The sequence below is a fragment of the Falco biarmicus genome, chromosome Z, assembly GCF_023638135.1.
Source record: "Falco biarmicus isolate bFalBia1 chromosome Z, bFalBia1.pri, whole genome shotgun sequence".
NCBI lineage: Eukaryota > Metazoa > Chordata > Aves > Falconiformes > Falconidae > Falco > Falco biarmicus.
In genome coordinates, this window is record NC_079311.1 from 17,476,618 (window position 1) to 17,488,391 (window position 11,774).

General features: G+C 40.9%; 1 protein-coding gene across 2 annotated transcripts in view; it reads left to right on the plus strand.

Moving 5' to 3' along the window:
• ACO1 (aconitase 1) overlaps positions 1 to 7,974 on the plus strand; it is a 39,215-nt gene extending 31,241 nt beyond the window's left edge. For both annotated transcript variants that reach the window (XM_056325265.1, XM_056325267.1), the window contains exons 13-21: positions 106 to 190; positions 446 to 602; positions 1,141 to 1,265; positions 1,535 to 1,639; positions 2,313 to 2,455; positions 4,108 to 4,255; positions 4,663 to 4,785; positions 5,794 to 5,979; positions 7,257 to 7,974. In XM_056325265.1, the coding sequence (XP_056181240.1) occupies positions 106 to 190; positions 446 to 602; positions 1,141 to 1,265; positions 1,535 to 1,639; positions 2,313 to 2,455; positions 4,108 to 4,255; positions 4,663 to 4,785; positions 5,794 to 5,979; positions 7,257 to 7,370 (1,186 nt within the window). In that variant the 3' untranslated portion in view covers positions 7,371 to 7,974. The remainder of the gene's footprint in view (positions 1 to 105; positions 191 to 445; positions 603 to 1,140; positions 1,266 to 1,534; positions 1,640 to 2,312; positions 2,456 to 4,107; positions 4,256 to 4,662; positions 4,786 to 5,793; positions 5,980 to 7,256) is intronic.
• Positions 7,975 to 11,774: the final 3,800 nt, after the last annotated feature.

The following is an 11,774-nucleotide window of genomic DNA, read 5'->3' on the forward strand; positions in this document are numbered from 1 at the left end:
TAAAACGGTACATCTTCTAAAAGTGACCCTGCCAACTGCTAAGAGGTTAAACATCTTTCTCCAAAATAGCTTTTTGTTCACTGATGGTTTTTGTGCTCTGTCTAGGTTTGACGTGGTGGGTTATGGCTGTATGACATGTATTGGCAATAGTGGACCCCTACCAGAATCTGTTGTTGAGGCCATTACACAGGTATGCAGTTTTTTCCTGTGCAGCATAGGTAAGCTATTCTGAGCTGTGTTATGCTGTGCACTAACTCTTCTCAGCTGTGTGTGAAGTAAATTCAGCCTGTATTCTGAGGTGGGAGGTGCTTTGGGATTGCTTGAAAAGAGGCAGTTCTGTGACTGTCCAGTCATTGATGTTGCAGCACAGTGCATCCCGACAGATCTGCTGGGTATATGGAGTCTGCAAGCACCTCAGCTACCTTTGTCTCAAACTCTCTTACAGGGAGACCTCGTAGCAGTGGGTGTGTTGTCTGGCAATAGGAATTTCGAAGGGCGCGTCCATCCCAACACCCGTGCTAACTACCTAGCCTCCCCACCACTGGTAATAGCCTATGCAATTGCAGGGACTGTTCGGATCGACTTTGAGAAAGAGCCTTTGGGTAAGACAGTATCAGGATGCTTCTTTTCACAGCTTATAGACTAAACTAGTTGGAATTATGCTCTTCAGAAACATTTGTCCTAGGGAGATGCTGAGTACCTCTGGGACACAAAGCATGCAATTGTTAAGAAACAGAGCAACAAGGAGTCTGTATGATGGAGAAAGGGGGAAGCCAAGCCTGACCAGTGTGCTAATTAAACAGGGGCACCTTTTCAGTGATAATTGGATGACAGTCTGTCATGAGCAACCTGACCTAGTAGACTTCCTCTGAGCAGGAAGTTCATCTAGACAACCCTCAAAGGTCCTTTCCAATCTAAATTATTCTGGAAGGCCCTTGGAAATCACAAAAGAAGCCGTATGTACAGGCATCATCAAGTTTATGAGGCCCTCTTCTGTCAGACCCTTGTAGGTGAAATAAAGTGTGTCTCATGAGTGTTAACAGGGTTAGAAGGAACACATACCTAAAGAACACCATGGTAAACTTTTTCTTCCTTAATGGAAAATTTATTCAACAAACATAAAAATACCATTTTCTACAGGAATAAATGCTTCAGGGAAGAAGATTTACCTGAAAGATATCTGGCCAACAAGAAATGAGATTCAAGCTGTTGAGCGTCAGTTTGTTATTCCTGGGATGTTCAAGGAGGTCTACCAAAAAATAGAGGTGAATTAATCCCCTGGACTGTAGTTTGATTGATGTACTGTGCTGTTCTAAAGATGTTAAATAAGTTGGTCTTCATAACAAAATGAACCCCAAACATAATATATATTGTCACAAGAATTTCCCAAAGTGCTTTAAGAAATAGATAGGGCTTTTGCTGAAGTCAAATTTGAGTTTTACCTGGATTCTGAAGTAATTTCCTTGATTCTGAAAACTTAGAAATTGATTCTGAAAACTTAGAAATTGATGGGATGTCTTGGTATGTTTTTCAGACAGTAAACAAGTCTTGGAATGCCTTGGATGCTCCTTCAGATACACTATATACTTGGAATCCTAAGTCAACTTATATCAAGTCTCCACCTTTCTTTGATGGTCTGGTACGTGCACACTTTCCCTTTGAATCAAACAGAAGTGTGTAGTCAAGGTCAAAGGTGAAGCAAAGCCATTTTGAGGGGCCTGGGAGCATCCATCATCATAGCCTGTTGTGGCTTTGGTTCTCAAATGTTTGAATTACAGTATTGTGTTCATTTTAATACAAAGGCATGAGTGAATCTGAAAATTCTAAGGATTCCCTGTCGCTTCAGGGCTTTTGAAAAGTCTTTTTCCTTTTAAGGTGAAAAACTTTTAAATAGTCACAAAACAAGTGAGGGAAAAGGACAGGAAACAAAGCCCACCGTTCTGCTTGCCTGTATTTTGCACCAAATAATTCAGTGTTCAGATGGCTATTTCAGTACTATTTGAAAGAAAATGCAGATTTCAATACATGCAGATGCAGAGTAATCCTGTGGGGTTTTTGTCTGCATTCATGCATGTACTACAGGAAGTCTTGGCTAATTTTTTTGTCTCTATTTTCTTCATCTTGAACTTGCTGACGGCCAGCCAGGAAATCACATTTTGTCCAAAACATAAACATTTTTAATAGGGTTCGGGTTTTTTTCTTTCTTCTAACATATAAAAAGGGAGACCTTATTTTCAGTTTGCACTTTCAAGAAAGGTAAAGGAATTCTGTGGCATTTTCTAATGATTATGTTTTTATTTATGATGGTTTAGACTTTGGCTCTTCAGACCCCAAAAACAATAGAAGATGCTTATGTCCTGTTGAGTTTTGGGGATTCTGTGACAACTGACCACATATCTCCAGCTGGGAATATAGCAAGAAATAGTCCTGCAGCCCGTTATTTGACCAGCAGAGGGTAAGCACTGCTTCTTGTTACAGACTGGGAAGAGGAAACAAGCCACAACTACTATACCATGTTACAGCCGCACATATCTGGTGGTGTTTTGCATATGCTTGTATACCTTCATGGATGCCTGGAGAATATATAAAAGAAGAAAGAAAAACATTTCTTTCTCTGCTGTTTCAGCAGCTCTCACCAAGTGTGAGAACTTGCACAGAGTATGCATGTCTGTTACACTGGAGAGCTAAAGACTTTTGTATGGACAGAGGGGAGGAAGATAACTTTCAGGCTAGTTTACAGTAAGTGTATTCATAAATAAAGGAATAAGGATTTGTGCCCCTAATGAAACAAAATTATCACGGTCCTTATTGCCAAAAATTGTTTTGGTTTTATACTTGCTTCTTCTAGCATGTGCAACTATTTAATAGATCCAGACTGTCAAGAGCTATAGACCAGGGGTCCTCAAACTGTTTAACCAGGGGGCCGGCGCGGATGCAGTGGCAGGCAGTCATCTGCGGCTGCTTGGTTTCCCCCCCCAACCCCTGGCGGGGGGGGTGGGGGGGGTGGGGTGGGGGGGGAACGACAGGGGGTTCTGTAAATCCCGGAGGCCGGATTAAGGAACCTGGGGGGCCGTATCCAGCCCGCAGGCCATAGTTTGAGGACCCCTGCTATAGAATATCCAGAAATATAGGTTTCAGTGCAGCTGCAAAAACTGGCAAAGCTATTGTGGTTAGAGTCCAAACTGCTGTAAAATATCAGGCTTTTTCCATGGCCTGGGTTCAACTTAAGGCATGATTAGGACGTGCTGAGTTGCCCTATCCAGTCTTAACAGATAATACTTTTATTCTCTGGTTTAGTACTTCTTATAGCTTCAGTGATCTTTTGAGGAACAGGACTGACATTGTACAAGAAATAGATATTCACTAGACCTAGTAATTCTGGAGGGGAAATTGATTAAAACATGACTTGCTGACAACTAACGTCTCTGGACTCTTTGGCCCTGTGCTGTCAGTCACTTTGAAATCTAAATAGCCCTACAGAAATTACAAAACAGATGTACGTCATAGCTGCTGTTTGGATGTAGCCCAGTGCAAACAGTCAATTTTCAGTCACATTCCAGCATATTCTTTGTTTACTGTTTAGGCTGGAGTGTCCCCTTATTCCAATACCTCTACTTGTGGATTAACTTTTTCTTCTGTAGTTCTAATTTGTAGCAGGGATGCTCTGTGCCTTTTAGATGTTTAGCACAGTGGTGTCTCTACCTTTGTTCTAGGTGCTGTGGTAATATAAGTAACAAGGAAGATTTTCAGTAGCCAGCTATTAAGAAAAGAATTGTATTGTGTCTTCTGACCTAACAGGAACTGTATCCTTGCACCACTATCAGATACCATTTACTAGGGCAAGGGATGACAATACTATGGAAGCTGCTTTCTGTGACCAAGCTGTAGGCATACTTCTATTTTTTTTACTTTATTTTTTTCCTCCAAAAAAAGAATAAAAGTAGAAATATTGGCTAAATGGATGCTACCGCCATGATGGGAACTATGTTCATATCTGCCTTAAAAACATCAGTTCATTAATTTCTTTTTTTAAAGCACAGAGTGCTTCAGTCTAAAAAAAAACAAAACACGTTTCCTTTTTTTGTTGGGTTTTTTTTCCCTTAATAGCTTGACTCCTCGAGAGTTCAATTCTTACGGCTCCCGCAGAGGGAATGATGCTGTCATGGCCAGAGGAACATTTGCAAACATTCGCTTGGTGAACAAATTTGTTGATAAACAAGGACCTCAGACTGTCCATTTCCCTTCCGGGGAAACTGTAAGTACACTTGCTCCTCTAAACTAAGGCTCATTGACAGTAGAGTGGATTAGTAGTGGCTTTCCTTCTTACAGCTTAGGTCATTTACTTAACTGCCTTTGTAGTAAAGCTGATGAGGGGAAGCTGTATTGACCTCGGGAAGCAGGTCAGGCATACCTACTGCTATCAGGCTTATCACTGGAGGGTATAACCACTGTAAAGTGGTAATGGAAGGTGCAGGTTTGTGCTGGGAGTGAGATCAGACCACAAAGAAGCCACAAATCACTGTGATTAATATCCTTAAAGTGCTGCTTGGCAGAAAGTATGGGCTTCAGCTGTTTATGTGGGGACACTTCTTTCCTTGTTTCCCTGGAACCGTGCTTCCACCCCCAAAAAGTGAATTAAGGTGTTGGGCATTTTCATTCCAGCTGGATGTGTTTGATGCTGCAGAAAGATACAAGCAGGCTGGCCATCCTCTGATTGTGCTGGCTGGGAAGGAATACGGTGCAGGAAGTTCCAGAGACTGGGCAGCTAAAGGACCATTCCTCTTGGTGAGTGACTGCAGTAAACCAGAAGGAGGTCAGTACTTAAAAGCGCGTAGTCAAGAAGACTAGCTTATGACCAGCGTCCTGGGTTGCTCATTCTTACTTCTGATAGCCAGAGCTATTTTGAAATCTCAGCTTCCTCCAAGAGTCATAGTAACGTTGCAAAAGCTGGGCAAATATTCCTAGATCCTGTTCAGACTGGAAGCCTTGACTGATCTTCAGCTAGAAATCCAGAAGGCTACACGAGAAAGGCCATTTTCTTTACTTCTGCTTCCCATAACCCAGTAAACCTTGGGTCTCCTTCCAGCTGCCTTCTTCAGCTCACTTAGCAGGGAAGATAGGAAGTGTAGGAGAAAAGTGGTACCAGTGAAAATGAAATTTAGCATGGCTTCAATATGCAGATTGCAGGGATGCTTAACAGTATTGTTATAGGAGCCTAACAGAAATCCGCATACAGTGGAAACACCTGTTGCATTCTTTGTCTGCCTATTCTACATTATTTACCAACCTGAACTCTGATTCAAGCTTCCTTGTGGAATTTGTGAAGGCAAAAGTTTTAGGAGAGCTGGTGTGTAAGATTACATTTATCTGTGTTTGGGGGGGTGGGTTGAGGGGGTTTGTTCCAGTGGTAATTTTTTTGTCTTTACTGTATTAATATGTAAAAATTCAGAAATTAATTAAACTGCATCCTGGAACTTGTAGTGTAAGAGGGTAACACTTAATTAGCAAGAATTATGGAAATGCCTAGTGGTGCTTTACTTAAAACATGTTAAAGAAGTATACAGGATTCCCAAGAAAGCAACAGCCTGGCAATCAGATTTCTTTTAAAGATTTTTAAAAGTTAACATATAATCAAGTCATCCTGGACAGTCCACTGTCAGACACGATCTGCTGACCCTGCCAGTAGCTGGTAAATGAAATGGAGGGGGCCACAAATGTACCAATTTCCTTCCCATGAGCACAGAAGACTATCCTGAACCATAAAGATAACTATACCTGTTTTGTATTTCCCAGGGTGTCAAGGCTGTACTTGCTGAAAGCTATGAGAGAATTCATCGAAGCAACTTAGTAGGGATGGGAGTGATTCCTCTGCAGTATTTACCTGGTGAGGATGCAGGGGCTTTAAAACTCACTGGACGGGAGCGTTACACGATTGTCATTCCTGAAAAACTAAAACCTCAGATGAAAATTGAGATTAAGGTACGAGACACCAAAGGTCTGAATTTTCTGACTCACTATAATTTCACTCAGAATTAACTGACTCTTCAAACAACTTGCTTTCATATGGCAGTAAGCTTCTCTTACCTAAGGAAGGGAGAATTGTCATGGAGAAAGGGATGAAAACAGTCATTCTAGTAGAGATTTGCTGTGATGGGATATAAAAGCAGCATGAGCAAACTCTTTTACTTAGCACAAAGCAGTCCTGTATTTTGGACCAGTCTTTCAAAGTCCACTATAAATTTTTCTGTCTCATTTAAATGTTTGAAGCATAATAGAACGTGAACTGTAACTGTTAAATTAAATACATTAAACTAATTTATTTAAACAAATTTAAAATAATTCATTGACAATTCAACTGACAGAATACTGTTCACTGCAGCATTAAAAGTGAAGTTTAAGTGTACCCAGCATAAAATCTAAACTTCAGGCCCTGTATTTGAAAGACTTCTTTTTGTCTAGCTTTGCCTCTAAACCTATGCCTTTTTTTGAAAAATATTGGCATCTGTGATAAAATTTGGTTTATTCTTGATTAGAACATCTGTAAAACTGACTTAATTAGCCTAATAGCATCAAAGTCTGCTCTTCTACTGCAGTTAGTAAAACAATGTACTTACTGCATGTTCATTTAATGCAGGTGGTCTCCCTGAATTAGTTTCTAACAATAGGTGTTTACATGTGCCCCATTAACTGCCCTGAAGCAGAGGAACTATAGGTACCAAAGAGTCCGTCAGTTTACCAGTCAGAGGTGAACATTGTGCATTCATCTGGAAGTACCTGACCAGGGGAGTCTTCAGTAAAATACAAGTATTTTATTCACTTCATGCAGTTGTCTTTGTGCTTTTCTGACTCCCAAATGCTAGGCCTCAGAGAAAGTGAATGAAATTAGTATTGCTGCTGTACCTAAGCCAGAAGAATGACTACATAGGAAAATGTTAAGAATTAGCATAACCATTTGAAAGGGTGGTCAGCTTTCATGCCCCTGGGCTTGTATCAATAAATCTAAATGAGACAGCAAATGCAATGCAAGGAAACTCCATACCATGTTTATTACAGTTTGTTTTAAAGCACTTCCCTCTTGAGCAGCTGGCTGTAGTCTAGCATGGGAAGAAATACTGATGTTGAGTGCCTGTTCACTTCAACTTTCCATCACAATTCCTTGAGATGGCAAAACTGTCTTAATAGTCCTTATTTTACTATGATGTCATGTAATATGTGGAAGGTTCTGCTGTTTGAATGACTTTCTTTGACCCCAACAGCTGGATACCGGGAAAACCTTTCATGCCATCATGAGATTTGACACTGATGTGGAGCTCACTTACTTCCACAATGGCGGCATTCTGAACTACATGATCCGTAAAATGGCGGCCTAATCATAACATAAAGCAAAAACGTCCAGGTGCAAGCCTGCCTGCTTCTCGTGAGCACAATGAAACTATGGTAATCATAAATTTGAAAGAGTGAACCATAAAGCAAACATTTTTTTCGTGAATTGTATTAGAAGGCTTGTTTACAATGCTGAATTAATCTGTGTATCAGGAAACTGGACACACTTGTCCAATTGAAGTAAACAGCATTTATTATCTGTTTCATATGGTGGTCGGCTTCACTTACCTTAGAATACAGTGCAGAAGTCATTAAAATACTGCTGGAATCTGTGGAAGTGTTGAAGATCATGTGCTGATTTTATACATTTCGTCCATTTAGTTTGACTCTGAAGTTAAGTTCTATGCTCATATCATATCAGTGGTGCAAAAATTAACTGACAGTATAAAAAATAATTTTTATTCCTTCCTGATTATCTGATAGTGACTAGCTTTCTTATGCAGTTGACCAGAATCTGAATCTAATACTGAAATTAATTATTTAGCTGTTTATTAATTTTGAAAGCCATGAACTTTGTTGTTAAAAATGTGGAAAGGTGGACCTATTGGGGATAATATTTCTAATGCATAAAATTAAATTTATTTTGAAGAAGTTTGGTGTGTTTTGTCATGTTATCCTCAGTACCGCGACGCAAACAGAGCTTTGACTTTAGACTCCTGTCATTGTCCATGTAGGAACAAAGTCATACAAGTCTTGCATTCTCATATTTTAATTCATGTTTCTTTGAATAATCTGCATGAGACACGGTGAATACAAATACTGTCAAATACTGACAGTCTTCTGTAACCCAACAGAATACTTCTGTGATGTACTTCTGTCTGTTTTGTATCTTCAGGTAGACAGGCTACCAAAATTTCAAGATCCTTGTCAGCAACTGATAACTGACAGTTATCAACCAGTGATTACACTAATGCATTCACTGAAGTCAGTGACTGCCCAATCCACAATACCACATGAATCTATCTACAGTGATAACAAATACCCTCTTAGGCACAGATAAACAAGGTTATAGTACTGGTGAAATAATGTAAAACTAATAATAATTGTAATGAAGAGGAGAGGGAGAGAGAGGAATAAAATCCAAAGGGAAAAAAACCCAGTGGTGCACAGTACAATTGCTCACCACCCACTGACCAATGCCCAGCCGGCCTCCCAGCAGTGACCAGTGGTTCCCGGCCCTCTCTCCCCACTTTACATACTGAACATGACGTTCTGTGGTATGGAATATCCCTCTGGCTACTTCAGGTCAGCTGTCCTGGCTTTGCTCCCTCCGGGCTTCTTGTGCACCTGCTCACAGAGCATGGGAAACTGAAAAGTCCTTGATTTAGAGATTATTCTTATACTAAATCCAAAACCCAGCACTGTACCAGCTACTAAGAAGAAAACTAATTCTATCCCAGCTAAGACCAGGACAAGTACTAATTCTTACTCCTAGCTGTATTTAGAGCAACAGCCGCAACAACTGAGTGGAAAAACTCCTTCAAAGTATTCTACTATAATTTTAGTGCAGTTGGCTCCAGCCGTATCTAGAAAAAACCAATGAAAATAGTTCTGAAAGAAGTCGGGAGGATTAAGGAGGGGATACATATTGCACTGTACCTGCAACAAGTTATTCTTGCTTGATTACAGCAGAGCTCCTCTAGTGAATCCAGCAAAGGCCCACTAAGGTGTTGCAGGATCTAGAGCATCTCTCTTAGGAGGACAAGCTGAGAGAGCTGGGACTATTTAGCCTGGTGAAGAGAAGGCTCAGGGACATCTCCACTGTTTGTGTACAAATACCTGAACGGAGGGCACAAAGAAGGTGCAGCCAGGCTCTCTGTGATGCTTAATGACAGGGCAAGAAGCAACAGGCACAAACTGAAACACAGGAGTTTTGCTCTGAACATTAGGACACACTTTTTTACTGGGAGGGTGATGAAGTACTGACTGGAAAAGATTGCCCAGACAGGTTGTGGTGTCTTCATTTGGATATGTTCCAACACTACGTGGTTATGGTCCTGGGCAAACTACTGGAGGTCACAAGATGACCCCTAGAGGTTCCTCCCAACCACAGTCATTCCGTGATGCTATGAAACATTTTAACAGAAAGCTGTTAATGTGGTCATAATCTTGAGCGTTACTTAGTAATAAATGTGCAACTTTGGGTTCAGTTTAAAAAAACAGATCAGATATTCTCAAAGGCCAAGTAGAATGCTGGTGTTCTTCCCCACCCTCCCGTCTGCACTGCGTACTGAAAGTAGGCTTGTTGTATCAAGTTCAATTTTTATTAATGTGTTACCTCATCAACCCTTATTACACTTACTTAGGCTGAACTGCAGGGTTGTTTTAGTCTGGAATCCTTGCCTTCAAACAGTAGGAAAAGACTAAAACACCTCAAATCTCTTAACTTCCCAGTAGTTATTACTGTAAGCTATGAAACTGAAGACTGATTGTTTTATATACCCAGAGTCCCAAAGTAGATGGCTCTTTCACACAGCAAACTGGTACTCAAGGATTGTGAGTTTCCATGTACTTTTAATTTGAAAGTGCTAAACCAGCCGTTTTCAAAATCCTTGTTCCTAGTGTTTTTGGAGGGGAGCCATTAACCAACCGTAAATCATCTTTATCCATTGTTCTGTGTTTCCTTTTTGGAAGCAGCTATAAGAAGAGCGAAAACTAGGCAAAAACTAAGCACAGAGTATGTTACTGTAGGACAGAGATTCAGGCTTCCTGTACAGTGCATACAGCTTGCACAGTGAAAGGCATGGAATGGGGTGGAACACAAAGCTGTACTTAAAAAGTTGTTTTGCTTTTAATGCCCCATAACACTTTAAAAGAGCAGATCAAGTCTCACTGACTAGCATTTGGGTAATTTAAATAAATTTTGGACTCTGAGTTAGGTTCCTGTTCAAGGTGGTCTGTTTTCCTCAGAGTTCAGGTTTCAGACACCTAATTCTTCTACATACATACCTTACTACACTATCAAATGCATAAAGTGAGCTGAAAATATATTTGATCTTGTTTCCAGAAATATTGAAGATTAAACTCATTGAAGCTGTGTAGAATCTGCAAGTGCCTTAAAGTGTACAAGTTTAACAATATTTCATAGCTGTGTCTGCAGCAATTTCTGTGTTTCTGAGAGAAATCTGGGATCTGGGTGGGGAGGTGGGGGTTTAAACACGCTGATGCCTAGACTTTGTTCCAATTCTAGATCAACTCTGACAGGAAATCTGCAGAACTAATACTAGTGTCTGGAGAGATTTCAGATCCCAATCTGTGAGACAGCACATCAGGGTAAATGCTGATCACCATCTAAATTAAGCCTTCACTTACATTACAGAGCACCGCCTTGTCTCTACTGGGGCTTGTTCACTTAAGCAACACATAGGAAGTGCTTCTCTCAGGCTGTTGCAGAAGCATTCTCTATTGAAGATGGATTTAAAAGATGGAGCATCTTCCTTACAGAAAAGTTACTGGACATTGTTAATTTTCTATATACCAAGATGCCTAGAGCATGAAAAGTAATTTTCAAGAAGTTTAGAAGTAGCTGAAGTAGTGCTTAGTGTCAGTATGCATAAGCCATGTTGTCAGGTCTGCATGGAGGTACAATCCAACCAGAAGTTACCAGTAATAAAGAAGATTCTGATTCACACAGAATTGCTTGAGGCTGTGGCCTGTCACCTAATATTAGATGTTCAGTTTGTCATTCAACTTGATTTTTTCAGACCAGTATCTTCGTAGCAGCAAAGATGAAGATCTAGCTGCTTAAGCATGTTTGTCCATGCTTATATTAAAACTTGCAGTAAAATATTTCATTAGATAATCTTTTTTAGTGGCCATAATAGCCCTTTTTAATCTAGCCAGATGCTGATGAGGGGCCTAGCATTTCAAACAGCATAAACAATGAGAATTTTTTATACATGCATCGTGGTTTAACGTCGGCTGCTCACTCACTGCCCCTCACCCAGAGGGGTAGGGAGGAGAACTGGAAAGGAATGTAAAACTCAAGGGTTGAGGTAAGAACGATTTAACAGGTAAAGCAAAAGCCGCACACACAAGCAAAGCAGAGCAAGGAATCCATTCACCACTCCCATGGGCAGGCAGGTGTTCGGCCATCCCCAGGGAAGCCGGGCTCCGTCACGTGTAACGGTTACTCGAGAAGACAAACGCCACAATGCCAGATGTCCCCCCCTTCCTTCTTCTTCCCCCAGTTTATATACTCAGCATGGCGTCATATGGTATGGAATATCCCTTTGGCTAGTTTGGGTCACCTGTCCTGGCTGTGTCCCCTCCCAGTTTCCTGTGTCCCGTCCGGTCCCGTCCCCCCCCCAAGCCCTCTCGCTGGCAGGGCCCAAGGAACTGAAAAGTCCTTGACTTAGTATAAACATCACCCAGCAACAACTGAAACCTTC